At 38.9% G+C, this 17,937-nt stretch overlaps 1 protein-coding gene across 2 annotated transcripts in view; it reads right to left on the bottom strand.

Moving 5' to 3' along the window:
* The window catches only part of TTC27 (tetratricopeptide repeat domain 27), a 142,867-nt gene that overhangs the window by 61,442 nt on the left and 63,488 nt on the right, over window positions 1-17,937 (bottom strand). For both annotated transcript variants that reach the window (XM_019741708.2, XM_074331880.1), the window contains 2 exons: window positions 6,661-6,756; window positions 2,600-2,722 (listed from right to left, as the gene is read on the bottom strand). In XM_019741708.2, coding sequence (XP_019597267.2) covers window positions 2,600-2,722; window positions 6,661-6,756 — 219 coding nt within the window. The remainder of the gene's footprint in view (window positions 1-2,599; window positions 2,723-6,660; window positions 6,757-17,937) is intronic.

Raw genomic sequence — 17,937 nt, 5'->3', positions numbered from 1 at the left:
TTAAGTCCCTAAAGAAACATAATACTATATTTCATCAAATTTGAGACGCCATCAATTGTAAGACTAACTCTTAACTAATAAAGAAAAAATGCTTTCAGTTAAATTATGACATAATGCCTTGAATGGATCACATCAGCCTCTCACTGCTTTGATATTTTTTTCAGTCTATTCAAAAAAATTTGGCAATTTTTCCTGCCTTCAATACATTGCTTGACATTTTAAATGGCAACCTTTCTTTACACGCCTCAGTACAAAACACAGCTTCATCCACTTTGGAGTGTCTTCCTTTCTTGGCTCCCACCAAGCACTTAGTTGTTGTTTTTAAAGAATAGTAAATGGAATTGTGATGATTTCTCCGATGGCAAACGTTTACTTTGCTAATATCAAATTTACATTCCTCTACTTTGTTTCTGTCCTTTTCTGTATGTTCAGTAACTTTTTTGTTCCAATGCCAAATCATAAAAGAATCTTTTTGAAGATATTTTAAACAGCTATTACATCCAATATATGTAGTGCTGACACCGTGTACACAGCTCCATTGAAATAATGACATTAAATACAGCTACAATTAAGCTAGTACAGCACAGGTAATGACAACCTGGCCAGACGGCCACCTGACTGACAGCAACTGGAAGGTGCCATCAAGTGTTAATACATTCTAAATTCAGAGATGTTAAAATGTGAAAAAAAATGTCTTACAATCACAGCAGTAACAGCAGCAAACACTCATGGAGCACCATGAGGAAAGCACCATTCTATGTACTTTACATAATTATGTCACGAAAACCTACGAAGTGGTAGATTATGTGTGTCCAGGTGAGAAAGCTGAGGCACTGGGGGGCGTGTGAGTAACCAGCCCGGCTTCACAAAGCTAGCATGCGATAAGGTAGCATCTGAATCCAGGCAGCCTGGGCCTATGCTTTTAACCACTATGCCTTGCAGCCTCTCAAGCTAATAATCAATAACTGGCTTTGTGACCTGAGGCAAATCATTAGAGACTCCTTTCCTTATTTGGAAAAGGAGGAACTGAATGGATAATTTTGACACTATTTCCCAAGATGAAAATATTATAATTACATAATCTCCTACAGTAAAATTTTATTCCCAAATGGGTTTCTCCTTAAGCCGACAAAATTCAAAGACCTTCACTGCCATTAGTGATTAGTGAAAGGAATGTAGCTTTTACTACTAGTCTAAAACAGACAAACTTAAGAAACAGACACACATGTACTTATACCACTATTTCTCTTTTTATGGTGATGGCAAAAGGTTGACTGTAGATACAAGTCTGGTAATTAAGTTTGCAAACTCATCCTAGAAAAAGTGCTGCATACCTCATTGCTGAATATCACTATGGTCACCTCCAAAGTACTCCCCTTAGGAAGCTATGCACCCACACCAGCGCCTAGTCTACCCTTCAAAGCAATTTTGGAACTCTTTCTGGAATGGCCATCAGAGCTGTCATCGCATTACCCTTGATGTCCTAAATGTCATCAAAATGTCTTCCTTTCAATATTTCCCTCATCTTCAAGAAAAGAAAGAAGTCATTGGGGGCCAGATCAGGTGAGTAGGGAGGGTGTTCCAATACAGTTATTTGTTTACTGGCTAAAAATTCCCTCACAGACAGTGCCGTGTGAGCTGGTACATTGTCGTGATGCAAGAGCCATGCATTGTTGGTGAAAAGTTCAGGTCATCTAACTTTTTCATGCAGCCTTTTCAGCACTTCCAAATAGTACACTTAGTTAACTGTTTGTCCAGTTGGTACAAATTCATAATGAATAATCCCTCTGATATCAAAAAAGGTTAGCAACATCATTGCAACAAATTCGTTAACTTAATTGTCAGACCTCGTATAAATTGTCCAATTTGTAGGTTTTACTCTGCTTCTATACTATACTTTTGATAGAAATTTAGTCATTTGAAATGTTAATCCAAAATTAACATATGATTTCAATGTGTCAGTTTTAATATATATTCCCAATGCAGAGCCCCTTACTCCCTTTAAAACTCTGTTCATTTATGAGGAGGGAAAACAACAAAGTAATAACATGCAGATATTGCAACATTTTCCCTCTTGACCCAATTTCAGGTGGACTTAAATGTGCATTACACACTAGCCAACTCTTCTGCCCCAAGGCGGGTCATCACACCATTTGGATTTTCTTCAACAGACCTAGCCTGCTCTCCCTCCTAGGCAACCTTCCTCAGGCCACAGCCTCTGATCATCAGGCCACCCAGTGACTCTTAAGATAATTCCTAATAATGCACTTTGAAGTTGTCCTACAGGAGGACAGTTAGCAAAGGAAAGAGATGAAAATGTGCAGTGCCTTTAAAGCTTTCATTATTCATTCTTAAACATCAAATACTGTATCAATTTTGGCCCGCTTTTCCCTTTTATATACACATACATATGCAGACATAAAATAATCTGCTCCAACAGAAATCAGAGAAAACATTTAAGATTTCTGCAGGAAAAAAAGTGGGGAAAAATGAATAAAAGTGAACTGTTGGCAAAAGCAGGCTTAAAAAACAAAACAAGTGAGAAGACGGTGCAGGACCGAAGGCTCTCGCCAGTACACAGAATTTTGCTGTTACATACCTTCCCATGCTGCCCAGCTCTTTCATAACAAATAACAACATCTTCCCACATTTCCAGCTTCTCAAATATCTGAAGGGCTGAACTGGTACATCCCAACTCAAAGAGTAAACTTGCAAGTTGGCGCTAGAAAAATCAAGTTAAAATAATTAACATCTCTTTATGCAAAGACAGATTCCTACTTCACGTGCAAGTATATCCAATCTGCCATTTGAAAGGTCTGCTTATTGTCATGAATGCATACTTTATACAAGTCAGCCTCAACGAATTAGGAATTTGCAATGATTCAGTACTTACCTTTACTTTAGTTAGCAAGCTTTCTTAATAGGCAGTGAGGAATTAAAAAACAATATAGAATCTCTTCAAAATACTTAATACATCAATTTTTCCCCAAGAACTCAGGAGAACTTAAAAAGCATATTTCTTTTTTACCTAGAGATTCTATAGATGACAATCTCTGATTTGTAAAGCTGAGAGCTAATAAATCAGTTTTTAAAATTCTAGTTAGAATGGCTATTATAAAAAAGATAAGATATAGCATGTGTTAGAACAGATGTGAAGAAGGGAACCTTTGAGCACTGTTAGTGGGAATGTAAACTGGTGCAGCCACTATGGAAAACAGTATAGAGGTTCCTCAAAAAAATTAACAATAGAACTACCTTTTATGATCCAGCAACTCAAATTCTGGGAATTTATCCAAAGGAAACAATATCACTACCTCACAGAGATATCTGCACTCCCCGTTCATTACAGCCTTATTTACATTAGCCAAGACATGGAAATAACCTATCTAATGAAATATTCAGTCATAAAAAAGAAAGAAATCCTGCCATTTGAGACACCATGGATGGACCTTGAGGGGATTACACTAAGTGAAAGTCAGAGAAAGGCAAATACTGTATGATAGCACTTATATGTGGGATCTAAAAAAGTCAAACTCATAGATATAGAGAACAGACTGGTAGTTGCGAGAGGTAGAGGTTTGGGGGTGGGGGAAATGGGTGATGATGGTCAAAAAGGCACAAACTTCCAGTTATAAGTAAATCCTGGGGATAATGTACAGCATAGTGACTAGTGTTAACAATACTGTATTGGATATTTGAAAGTTGCTGAGATAGTAGAAGTTCTTAAAAGTTCTCATCACAAGAAAAAAATTTGTAACGATGTGAGTTGATGGATGTTAACTAAACTTGTGGTGATCATTTCACAATATATAGATATATCAAATCATTACGCTGTACACCTACCACTAATACAATGTTATATGTCAGTTATACCTCAAACTGGAAAAAAACATAAAAGGATATTGAATTCAAATAAATAGATAAATACATAAATAAATAATAAAAACTCCAAACGGTCAATATAAATAACATAAAATCTATTAACATTTGTGTACTTTATTCATGGAGCATCTTTCACTCTTTCTCACTCAGGTCTACTTAGATTCATTTTAAGTCCATTCTAAAAAATCCAGTGATCTTGTTTCCCAAGTCTTGGTAGATAAAAAGAGACAAATACTGGTAAGGTCATTGAAGGTTAAACATATTTAAAAATAAAAATATTGTGGTTTATAAGTGGTCCATCCTGCAGGAATGGAAAAAGGTATCAGAAAGGTTTAAAAGTTCAGGTGATGTTCTTGAGTAAGTTATGGTCTCATAACAGTGCGAATTGTGTTTTGTCTTACATACCCTTTTGCTACTCTTTCAAAATTCAATAGATATTAAGAGTTAAGAAGCTAATGGATATGGAAAATCTGGGACTAACAAAATCAGAAAGTAAAATGAAACAGACCTGAAAATTATGTTAATATTAATATAAATAAAGGGGGTAGTGCAATTTTTTGTATCCCCTGAAAATAGGAGAATTTGGCTATTTTAGGATATTTGACCAGACATTTTCAAAAACTGCACCTAGCACGTGGGAGCTGGAATAAATCTTAGTGCTCACGTAGTTCAGAAGTTTAATACGTGACAAAAGTTATGGCATCTAAGCATATGGCTGGCTAGCAGCAGAGTAAAGACTAATTATCTTTTAATAATAAACTAAGACATTATTTCTTGATCGTTAAAAATAATAAAGATAGGGATACTCTCCATAACGAAAAGAAAAAATGATTTAATTTCTTAATGAAAGAGAATGTTTATCTAACTGCCTAAACATCCTAAAATCCACCACTTCCTAAGCAGATAAAATAAACATTTAGCCTAAATTCTATTTGAATAGTATTTAATTTTTCTAATGCTTCTGTTCAGAAACAGATTAAAAGCTACACCCTGAACAGACATGTTTTGTCCTAATAATAGCTCAGAGTCTGAGACATTTACCTACCACAAACCACACAGTACAAAGCACTTCAGAAATTTCACAGATGAGGGTCAATAATGTGGAAAAAAGTTCCAGTTGTTCAACTTTCTTGATGAAGAAGCTACTCCTTTGAGATCATATAACAAAGCTTTTTAGGTGCCTACATTTTATTGAGACTCATTCAACAGATAATGTGAATTTCAATGTGTAACAAACCCCCGAGTTCCTCCTGTGCTTAAGAATATAAACGCCTCTAAGAAACCTTACAATGGGGATTCTGGATCATGGAATGATCCGTAGGCATTTATAATTCTAAATCCTACCTATGTGCATAATCCATGAGGGAGAGGACAGGAAGCTGGTTAAAATGACAATTGTTACTAAATGATCTAGAAGTTTCTGGATGGCACTATTTTGTTCCACCTAATTTCTCTGCACCATAGCTTCTACACCTGTAAAATGGGGACATTTCACAAAGTTGTTGCAATAAAATAAGATAATGTGTGTGAAATACAAAACAAAACGCGTGCCTCATGCTAAGGATGCAATAAATTTGATTGTTATTGGGGGCTGTAATTACAACCCAATGAAGAGATTTGGAAAGGAGGTAAACTAGACTAAAAGTTGGAAAACTAGAGACCTAGTTTATGAACAGGAGTGTGAGCAACATTGGAAAAGTATACTTAATTGCACTGGGCCTTAACTTTCTTCTCTGTAAAATTAAACCAGGTGTCTAAATTGTCTTTAGTACTATACAAAATAGAAGAACCACACCTATAACATGACAAACCATGGGACAGGAAGCCAGAGTCTCCACTCCAACATGTGGCCTTAAGAGCTACACTAGGTAATCTCATATCCCCAGAAAGAGGAGAGAAGTTAAGGGTATCTCCCAGTATAGAGTATCAAACAAATGGTTTATTTTACTGTTTATAAGTCAGTTGGTTAAAAAATTCATTCTTGGGCCGGCCCGGTGGCTCAGGCCATTAGAGCTCTATGCTCCTAACTCTGAAGGCTGCCGGTTCGATTCCCACATGGGCCAGTGGGCTGTCAACCACAAGGTTGCCGGTTCAACTGCTCAAGTCCCGTAACGGATGGTGGGCTCCGCCCCCTGCAACAGATTGAACACAGCACCTTGAGCTGAGCTGCCACTGAGCTCCCGGATGGCTCAGTTGGTTGGAGTGCGGGCTCTCAACCACAAAGTTGCCAGTTCAATTCCCTGAGTCCCGCAAGGGATGGTGGGCTGCGCCCCCTGCAACTAGAAAATGGCAACTGGACCTGGAGCTGAGCTGCGCTCTCCACAACTAAGACTGAAAGGACAACAACTTGAAGCTGAATGGCACCCTCCACAACTAAGATTGAAAGGACAACAACTTGACTTGGAAAAAAGTCCTGGAAGTTCACACTGTTCCCCAATAAAGTCCTGTTCCCCTTCCCCAATAAAATCTTAAAAAAAAACAAAAAAACAAAGTTCATTCTTTGGCAATAAGTCCTTAAAGGGCTTTCAAATATATAATAAAAGCTTATTTTGAAAATGAAATCGTCTGTTCTCCTATTATTTAATGTCAAGGATTCTGTTTATCTAGTTTTAAATTCTTTTAAAAGTCTAATATCGCAATAGTTGACAATCCCCAGCTACTTCTTTTCACTTAAAGATTTGAAAACAAACATAAATTGAAAATCATCCTTTTCTAATGCATTTACCTTTCAAATGCAAAGTATTTCCTGTACCCAATGACAAACAACAACAATAATACCTGAATGGCCCAGTGAGGTGGTACTTGACAGCAGTAGAATATCTTGAAACGTTCCAACACAGGTGTCGTCTTATCTTCAAATTGGTCTGCAAGAGCCTTAAGAGGACATATAATCAGAATCTATATGCGTGATAACTTTTTAATATAAACAAGATTTTTACTGTAAAAGTTACACAACTGGACATATAAACAATAAAAAAAAGGCACTGTGATAAGATAATGGGATGTGTAAATTATTTCTTGAATTTTTTAAATGTTAAAAAAAAACCTTAAAGTTAATCAACATTTATGTAAACATGTAGATTAAAATCTTATGTACTCTTAAGAAAAAGAGTTCTTAAAACTAAAATTTCCTGTAATAGTTCCTTCAAAGAACTGTCCTTATTATATCAGCCTTTTCACTTTTTCTAAGAAAAACTTCTTTAGTGTATCTACTTCACAGCCTTAAGATCACTTTGACGATGGCACTTTCTAATATAAATCACAGAAAAATTACATGAAGAACGTCATGTAGGATTATTTTCTCAGGAATAAGGTGAAAGCGAAAGGCAGATCTGTTTGATCTGCCCAGAGACTGAGCTCTCTTACTCTTCAGCAACAGAGCTATGAGGCTGGACATTCACTCACGCAAGACCATCCTCAGGTACAGTGGACAGCGGCTGCTGCATGCACAGAACAACCCCTCTGCTGTACTGAAATGCCTACTCTGGTGCGCTCCCGGAAGCTACATCAGGAAGCGGACCCATAAGACCAAGATGGCTGACTCTGGGAAAAGGTACCAGGGCCAACAGCAAAGTCAAAGGCTGGCACTGCCCCGTGGTCAAGCAATCAGCCACCAGAAGAACACACTATTCAGCATCAAGGTGAAGGCAGACAGGCTCTGGAGTTCCTAAGCAAATAACAGGCAGCAGCCCGTTGTCATCATCTTTGCCTGCCTCTTAACGCGTCATTCAGTTTGCAGTAAGTATGCATATTTCCTCTGACACACATTTGGACCGTCTCTGAACTGTGACCGTTTTTGCATAATACAGTAGTAAAATTTTCCTTTTTTGCCGGTTGACTTGTTTTCACAGGCCTATCTTATGAGGATTAGATGGTAACAATATGTTAATTTTCGATGTTAATTAGATGGTAACAATATGTTAATTTTCTGATGCTAAGGGCAGGTGCTGTGGTTCTACAGGAGAATGTCCTTCTGTGTGAGGACGCTGAACCATGTTGGCAACTTATTCTCTAATTCTTCACTACAAATGACAGGCCTACTGTACTTGCAACTTTTCTATAACTTTGAAATTGCTTCAAGTTTTTACAAAATTAATTTTTAAAATTGAAAATCTCAAAAAAAAAGAAAAGTATGAGGTAGCAAGTCCAAACTTACTAAGAAGGGAAAAGACAAGAATCAGCAAAAACTCAAGACAAGACGAGTTTCTGAGCAGGGAAACTGGTCCTAAATTGGGGGATCTCTCTATTATATTAAGTGGGAAATGTATTTGTTTGCCTAAGAATATCCTGTAGAATGAGAGGACACTCATTACATCACTTCTTTGACAATCCAAGATATTATTCAATCAAGTCAGAACAAATTGAGACATAACCACACTCCTAAACCATCTTAGTCAAAATATTTTTAAAGCTTTCTGGCCTTACTTCAGAGAAACTTAATAGCAAAAAGGTTGCATGCTTCTGCCCAAAGCTGTTTAGTTGTAAAAAAGAAAAAAGAGAAGAAAAACTTCTGGCTGAATACATATGGTTACAATACATAAATAAAAGTTTCACTGAATTACTTCATCAAAAGGGGGGAGGCAAATTTTTCTTTTCATCAATTGTTTTTTCTTTCTCTGGGAGGAAAAAAATAATTGATGCTTATTTGATAATAATAAAAAATCCAAAAGCAACATCACAACATTTACTTTTATGAAGTCCTCATTACATGTAAAACTTTTTTTTTTCAAACAAAAACTCATGTTCTTTGCTGTAGTTACCGCATCTAGCTAAAACATATTAAGTGGTCAGTAAATACTTCCTGATTAATAAACAAACAGGTTTATTATGTATTTCAGATACTCTCAGATACTTTTAGATTATCTCAGAGTAAAGTGTCTCTGATACTCTCAGATACTCTCCAGAATGGCAAAGACCACATGAGAGAGAGACAGAGCAGAGAACCAACACCTATTTGAGCCAGAGCCCATGAATAAACCCTGTACAAGTACAGTCATGCTTCACAAGAACTTGATTAGGGCGTATGTATGATAAAAATAAAAATTAAAAACAGAATTCTAACGTCTTTTCACTCCTAAACAGAATATACTTCTTTGCATTTTAAGCAAGGCAACCACCTAAATAAGATTTACCTACCAATATAACTAAAAACATTCAATTAATATACCAAAGAAAGGGAAGATGATATACTGTGTTACTACTTCCCCTACTGGATTCAAAGTACTCTTTGTTATTTGCTAAGTCACTATAAATACAGGGACATAGTTACAGTACATCTCTAGATTTTTCAGAGCAGGATTACTTCTAGCAACTCATTCTGAAATAATTCCATTATATTCAAACAAACTGGCATGGTGAATAATTTCAAATAAACTGGAGTCCCTTACAGGAAAAACAGTGCTGGCAAGTGAAGTGACCTGGATTCTGTTCTAAGTTTATCTCCAACAAGCAAGTCATTTAACCAAATGCCACTCATCTATGGAATGATACTCGAAGTGATCTTTGCACTGCCAACATTTTATGAGTATATGGCTTTATCAAAAGAGTATTTTGTTTTATTTCAAGCATTTGAGGAGGTTTGTTGGTTAGTTTTAGGCACCATCAGCTGAACACAAGTATCATGTATGTTCATTGGAGGCAAACCAAGTACCCAAATAGTCTGGAAGACAACGGTAGGATGGTAACTAGGGGAATGGGACTGAATGGAAGTGAAGTCTCAATTAATACTGTGTGTATTTACATTCATGAACATGGACATAAACAAAGCGCTCAGGGAGAAATTGGCACTTTGCAAGTTTACACATTCCCAGAAATTTAGGTAAATGGCCTCCAAACCAGTATCTTACCCTTTCACTTGCCATTTTCTCTGCCCAGTTTTTAAATTTCATGAATTTCACACCTGAAAGTCATGGGCACTTGGGCATAGTTAAAACTGGAGGTGGTCTTTAAGGAAAGATGGCAATGTCAAAAATGGATGAGGAGTGGGGGAAAGAGAGGGAGAGCGAGAGCGAGAGCGAGAGCGAGAGCGAGAGCGAGAGCGAGAGCGAGAGCGAGAGAGAGAGAGAGAGAGAGAGACAGACCCTAAACCAATTATTGAGAATTGAAAGCAAGACAGAGTGTACTCTAGGAGGGTGACAGAAGAGATGTGGTTAAATGGGAAAGATGACAGGTAGATAGCGAAGAATAGTCTAAGGCTCAGTCCAGAGGTGGAGGAAGACTCAAGTCAAAAAAAGTCTGCTTGTACACCTGAAATCTATGTAATTTTACTAACAATTGTCACCCCAATAAATTAAAAAAAAAAAAAAAAAAGTCCGCCATAGGCGGCAGACGGCCTCTGGACTACAGTACGTCATCCTCCCAGAGTGCCAGCATTTTGAATAAACCTGCTTTTCTTTCCAAAAAAAAGAAGTCAGGCATAACTACTGGGACGCACCAAGATGACTTCATGACATACAGACTACTGCGAGATGAGACTGTTTCCTAGTTTTAAGACACCCCCCCTTTAATGCTGTTTTCTCTCCAAACCCCACCTCCAGGCACTTATAGATGGAGTGTCCTTTGAGCAAATGTCCCTGTGCACACGGATTCCCTAGCCCCGTGCAGTAACAGCTATCACACCTCCCTGGAGCTGCAGCACCACCGTCAGGGGCTATCTCCGTGGAACGGGGAATTAAAGGACACACCCCCAGAAAGAAAGGATGTGTCCTCTCTTTTCAGTGTTCTGTTTTCAGTGGAGAAAGAACTTCCCCAAAAAACCTAAAGATCAAGACTATGTTTTAAAATTAGCACATGGAGATGATTTAATAGAGAAGGACAATTCTGAACAAGGTCTGGTACAATTTAGACTATTTATGTGCTCATATCTAAAAGTATGGCACACATATCTTCAAAAGAACACAGCAAGTCCCTAAGAACCTGCCCTTTCACTGAGGGCTATTCATTCTTGCTGGTATGATATCAAAGTGTTTATCAGCTTTCTGAAGAGCCAAGCACAAATTAGCTGATAATTGAAAAGGTATGATTGATCATACGCCAAATCACCTTGCTTCGTTGTACAATCTGTGTGTGTGTGTGTGTGTGTGTGTGTGTGTGTGTGTGTGTGGGAGGGGGGAAGGACGGTGGGATTTATTATAAAAACATGAACTTAATCAAATATCTCCAACAATTGGGCTGAGCAACTTTCTTTGACAGAAGTCTGCAGTCACTCAGACTGCATTTACAAACAGAGTAAGCTGTCGAGCTAACTGCCACCTCTAACCCCAAGCCCAAGACAATTCCCAGTAGGAACAAAGGGAATGAGAATTAACTTAACACACCTACTAAATATCAACAACACAATGAAACCTATTGTTAACCCAGTTTTACCTCATGTATAGAAAATTTTATTGTGGAGAAATAAAAATGACTTGCCCAAAGTCATAAAGCTGTGAGCCTCTCTGGTTCCAAAGACCAAGTCGACAGCTTCATTAAAACCTGACCTCATAACTACGTGGACAACTATCAGATACTGTGAAAATAAAAAAAGCAGCTTCTTGTGGGAAAAATACCGAGAATTCTATTTCACTGGCTTTTTTCTGTACCTAAATCCTGTAACACGGGAGTCAGATGTGGCCTGGTCAAGAAGATCTTCAATTACTGCTTCCAGACACAGAAAGACTAGTGTGTGGGCTACAGGGGGGCCTGAGTCTACTCACAGGGGCTGGGAGAACCTAGGCATCTTTTTTATGATTCCAGAGCAATGAGATGAACATAAAGGGACAGTCCTCAAAAGCCGAATTGCTTCCGTGTAATCTGCCTGAGAGACCCCTCACCCTTGGCCAAGGAAAGGTGACCTTGTCTGAAATCATTCATTGTTTATGAGAAACGTCTTCCCCCAGCCCACACACACCCCCTCTCCCTATAAAGCCTTCCATTTTGTACAGCTCCTCGGAGCTCCTCTCTGCTGGTTAGATGTAATGCTGCCGCTCAACTCATGAACTGTTGAATAAAGCCAATTTGCTCTTTAGATGTACTCAGCTGAATTCTGTTTTTTAACACTATGAATGTGTGATGGTGAAGCACTGGGGACCACTAGCACAGTTTGGTGCCCCTTGATTCGGGTGAAGGACCAGCAGTGTAACCCCCTGCTTCTTCTGATTCAATCACCACACGAAGAAAGGAAATAATAGCTCAGTATTGTTACGAAGTGAGTTCTGACCTGTGGACATGGAAATATCTGAGGACCGTCCCCCACCAGGGCTCCACAAACCACTGAGAACTGCTGCCTTAGAATACTAGCAGACGAACCACCTCTCATGCCTTCCCCACACCCACCCACCTCCACCTTTCTCCCAAAACTTCTCTGGGACCTTGCTTAGTGTACATATAAGGACATGCTTAGTAGTTCCTGTTTCATTATCTTGTCTTAAAAGATTAGGAAATGAGAACACAAGTCAGCCTGTTTACAATCTGCAAGTATCGTCCGAGTGCGAAGAATAACAAATATTATTAAAACCTAACTGAATGTTTTAAGTCCCTAGCACTGTGTTATCCTTTCAAACAAAAGTTAAAACAGTTAAGTCTAATACTAATTGCACCCTACTTTCCTGAGTAGGTCTCAGTCAGACGCAAAGCCCCTGTGTCCTTCAGCGCTCAATCTCACTGGGCCCAGGTTCTGCAGCCCCCGGGAACACTCCCCTCTGAGGCGCTTTGTGGCGCTCAGTCCCGTTAAACCACAGCACTGGCTTCTGACCCTGTAAATGCCCTTCGGCCTCTGTTCTGTATGTACTTGGGCAGAAAACCAAAAAACACCTGGAGCTACTGAAGATGAACAGCTTACCTCTGCCCAGTCCCATCTTTCCCCAGAGCGGCCACAATCACCACCACCACCACTGGGATCCCCAGTCTGTGAAGGCTGAAGAGCTGTATTTTAATAAGCACCTTGGACGTGGTTCATATGTTTGGGAAATGCTGCATCCGGCTGTTACAGGGTTGCCCAGGATGCTCTCCCAGGGAAAAGTGATGTGTCAATTTGTTCAACATAATCTGACTCTGTCCAAAGAATTTAAGTGTGTCCCTGACTGGAATCTAACTGAAGTTATCGTTTAGTGCCTTTGGAAGTGTGCGTTGAGTGCTTTACTTCATCCCATTAGTAAACTCGTTGGCTATTACATTTTTGGTTTTGTTTTTTTACTTTTCTGAACTATAACTTTCTAGGTTTTTTGACTATCAATAATAAAGTTTGTGTTGTATAATATATCACCTGTCCCACTCTTTTACCCCATTTATCTATGAATTAATCATTGCCTATTTTTTACGAATCTATTATCATGAAACTCACATCCTGGATCCAGCCGATCAACATCCCTCCGGGCAGCCCCCTTTCTTGGCTCCTTAAAGGAAGCCAATTTCACTCAACCATCTCCATGTTCTTTTCCCACACAGTACCGTATCCTGATACTATGTGCATTCCATTGCCCCCCACCCCCCATTCACCGAAATCGAAAGCCTTGAGACACTGAGTTCTGCAACCCAAGCCTTTCTCACAAAAGCCTCTATTCACTTCTTCCTGCCTGTGCTCATTCAACCCCTTTTCTCCAGATGAAGCCAAGTCTTACACTGATATCTTCTGCATTTTTAAAGCAAGTTTTCATAGCTTCCTTGGAACAGGACAGCATGGTGAATAAAAGCATGGACTTCAAAATCCAAGGTAAAATTGGTCTGAATTCTAGCCCAGCTATAAGGCCTTGGGTAAGTCACCTGAGTTTTCTGTCCAGTTTCTTCATCAGTAAAAATGTAGATAATGACTACTTACTAGGATTATTTAGCACCTGGCATACAAGTATTCAGTTAACGGTAGTACCTATACATAGTTCTAAATAAACAGTAGTAACTATAATTATTCTGACAAATAAAAGCACAGCTACAGTCACATGAGCAAATCCTAGTATACTTTTCAATACTCTCAAATGCTGCACAAGGTTATCAATGCAGGTGAAGTACAGAGCTAGAATGGAAGGCACGTTTTCATATCTTGGATATCTGAACAGCTCAATGGCATGACTCAGCATACTATGAAGCATTATAATTATTCCAATGTTTTCAGGTTTTCTATGTAGTGATGACTGCTTTAGTGAGTTATGAAGGATTGGGCCGTTTTCGTTTTTTTGTACCTAAACTTCCCCTCCTGTAATGTGAGGATAATAACAACAGGCAACATTTATTGAAGGTTTACGATGTGCCCGGAACTATTCCAAGTGTTTCACACACATTAATTCATTGAAGCCTTCATCGTCTGTATGAGGTGGATACTCCTGCTGTCTCCATTCTGCAGACAAGGGAAGTGAAGCACAAGAGGCTTAACCTTGACCATAGTACACGATCTCTCTTTCTCTTGGCTTGAGAGGTCTGTGGACAACAGAATCTGGTGTTTTTCTGACAACAGACATTCCGATACTGAAGCAGACAGAGAAAAGCAGAGACATGAGAATGAGGGTAAGAAAAGAAAGAGAAAGACAATCTCTTTGAGCCCCTGAATCCTGCTATCTCTCAGACTGGAATACCCCTAGACTTCCTAGTTATGATAGCCAATAAATGTCCTTTCTTAGAGCCAGTTTGAGTTGGGCTTCTGTTCCTTACAACTAAAAGATTCTTTACTGAGAAGTGTTCTTAAATTTTACTGAAGTAGAAGTATAAAGTCTTTTTTATTTATTTTTATTTATTTTTTATTTTTTGGGGGAAGGGAAACAGGACTTTATTGGGAAACAGTGTGTACTTCCAGGACTTTTTTCCAAGTCAAGTTGTTGTCCTTTCAATCTTAGTTGTGGAGGGTGCCGTTCAGCTTCAAGTTGTTGTTCTTTCAGTCTTAGTTGTGGAGGGCACAGCTCAGCTCCAGGTCCAGTTGCCGTTGCTAGTTGCAGGGGGCGTAGCCCACCATCCCTTGCGGGAGTCAAACTGGCAACCTTGTGGTTGAGAGGACGCACTCCAACCAACTGAGCCATCCAGGAGCTCAGCGGCAGCTCAGCTCAAGGTGCCATGTTCAATCTTAGTTGCGGGACTCAAGGAACTGAACCGGCAACCTTGTGGTTGAGAGCCCACTGGCCCATGTGGGAATCGAACCGGCAGCCTTCGGAGTTAGGAGCATGGAGCTCTAACCGCCTGAGCCACGGGGCCGGCCCTAGAAGTATAGAGTCTTGAAAAGCTCTGAACTTCAATTGTCCATTATAAGCATCTTATATTTAGGACAATAATATTTAAAGCAAGTTTAAAAATCAAATGCAGTTTCTCGAATTTTGAAGCCATACCCATTCGTTAAGTGAGCCAAATATAGCCAAGGGCAGCTTGAATTAAGTTACTGCCTCGTGGACTCTACTCCACTTCCTGGTCCTTCTCCAGTAGCTTCATAGTAGCAGCAGTATATTCTCCATTCACACATGCAATCACACATCAAGGTCAATACCAAGCCTGCCAAGTCTAATGCATGTGAATTTCCTTCTATGAAGAAGACATGTGAAAACATAATAGAGCACATGCATATTCTGAGGCACTAAAACATGGGAGAGAAGTCTTTAATGTAGAACAAATCAGTTTGTAACGTGGAGGAAAAGCTTTGTTTCCTGGTATGTTGAGAAATACAGAGTGAAAATAGTTGCAGTTAAGTAGTTAATTCTTGAACTCCAGTCTCTTATCACTCCTAATGACCTCCAAGGGTCGTGATTTATGCACGCCATTCATTATTTTTTAGGAAACCCTGTAAGGGAACTAAAACCTGACATTTCTTTATCTCTTCCCCCACCCTTGAAAAAATACAACCAATCCAACTGTGAACGACTACCCCGGGGAACTCTGAATAATTAACCTCCCTGTGGCCACGGTGACTGTTCTGTTCCTGTTGGCTTTGGCACTGGGGCTGAAGATTTGGACTGGAATGATATCAAAAGGGCCTGTATCTACAGCTCTCAGATTCCTAAAGTGCCAGAAGAAAATATAATCTTTAAATTAGCCATTAGGCTGGTGCAAAAGTCATTGCAGTTTAAAAAATATTGCAAAATTGATTTTTTTTTTTTTCAAATTCACCATTCAGCACACGTTCATTGAGTGCCTAGTCTGAGAACACAAAAATAAGTAAAATATAGAACCTGACCCCTCAGGAAGCTCACATTCTAGCTGTGAAGACAGAAAGGTTTGCAAATAAAGTATAATATAATTTAATAAATGCTAAAATACAGCTATCACACACATAGGGTCAGTTGACTTTTCAACAAAGGGACCAACCAGTCAGTGGTGAGGAGCAAAGTTAGGTACTTTACAACAGTCTCCATGAGAAATGATGAAGAACCTAAAGTAGCATAACTCATGTATTAGCTTTAGGGTAAAACTGAACTTCAGAAAGTCTTCACTCATAAAACTTAGAAAGAAGATAATACAGGTGAGCCGCCTAGGTCTGCTGAGGTTAACTTCACCTCATGATCAATATTTGGCTGGGGGTTCGGGGGTGGCAGGCAGACATAAACTGTCCCTCACCCCTCTGAGAGTGCGAAGGGGAGCTTCTGGCACTGGCACAGCACGGGGTGGCATCCTCTACAGCTGGACATCTTCCGGGGAAACTGTGGGGCACTGGGCAGCCCTTACCTGCATCTGAGAACATGCCGTGCTGCCTCCAGTTTAGTACAGCTAAATCCTGAGTCCTACCGTTGTGCCATTAGCTTTTCTTGCAGTCATGTCCCCATCCCTTTGAGATGACCACAGTCTTACACAATTACTCTGAAGTTGAGATGATCCTCATAACTCTCTGCCCCAAAGTACTGTACTCCTGCCAAGTGTGCACATGCAGAGGGCAAGTCTGATGTGGTGCCTTGACCTGAGGTCTGGCTTTGGTTTAAGGGCATAAAAGGAGGCCCTATGTTAATACAGTTCATGTAAAGTTAATGTAACTTTTGCATATAATCAATCTCTGTACCCATTATCTGCACAGTTGGATCTGACCCTGCTATCCCATCCTTTAAACATTTTGACATTTTTCATGCCTCTGCTAAACACTCTAAGCCTTTTCAATTTTTTGCAGTCTCCCTGAGCTCAATGACATAAGAATACCTCACAAATTGTTTAGTTCCCTGTTCTATACATACCTCATCTGTTGGGTTGTCACTCTGGTAAGATTCTAATTCAGAGTGTGCAAAGAAATTAAATAAGATATTGCATATATGAAACAAGAAAAGTCCATCAGGAAAAGAATGATCAGAAATATACAGACTTCCTAGAAATTAAAAATAATTATCAAAATAAAATATTCCATGGGGGGACTGAATAAATATTAGGAATTGGGTTAATAATCAAAATGAGTGCTATAGAAGAAAAGGTTCAAGAAATCTCCTATAACATCAAGCAAAAAGACTAAGAGATAGAAAGTGTCAGAAAAAAGTTAAGAGTCATACAGGATAGATCCAGGAAGTTTCACATAAGTCTACTAAAATTCCAGTTGCAGACTGAATTAGAGAAAAGAAACTTAAAAGAAATGAAGGAGAAGTATAATTAAAGAAATAACAGCAGAAAATACCCCTGAACTAGAGACATGATTGTTCACATTTAAAGAACCCAGCAAGTACTCCATAACGAGAGTTATGACAACTAACATTTATTGAGCACTTCCTACCTGAGAGAAATATTAAGCTCTAAATATTAAGTCATATAACCCTCATAATAATTATGTTTATCCCATTTTACACATGAGAAAACTGAGATAGAGAGGTTAGGTAACTTCTCTGAGAGGTACAGGCAGCTGTTATACGGTAGAGCTAGAATCCGAAACCAGGTAGCATGACTCCAGAACCCATGCTCACATTTAGATATATCCAGAATTCTAAGAATGGAAAGAAAATTCTAAAAATTTCAAAAAGAGGATAAAAAGAAATACAGCTTAAAATGGAAGAAAATCAGGGGCTGCCATACTTACCAACAAACCAGGATGCCAGAAGATATTAAAGAAATAACCTCATTTAAAGTCCTAAGGAAAGATGATTTTGAAACAAGAATTCTATACTCAAAAAACCAAATCAAACATTATGATGGAAGAATATT

This window comes from Rhinolophus sinicus, linkage group LG05 (genome assembly GCF_036562045.2).
Source record: "Rhinolophus sinicus isolate RSC01 linkage group LG05, ASM3656204v1, whole genome shotgun sequence".
NCBI classification, from domain to species: Eukaryota; Metazoa; Chordata; class Mammalia; order Chiroptera; family Rhinolophidae; genus Rhinolophus; species Rhinolophus sinicus.
This window is presented reverse-complemented; position numbering and strand designations above follow the sequence as displayed.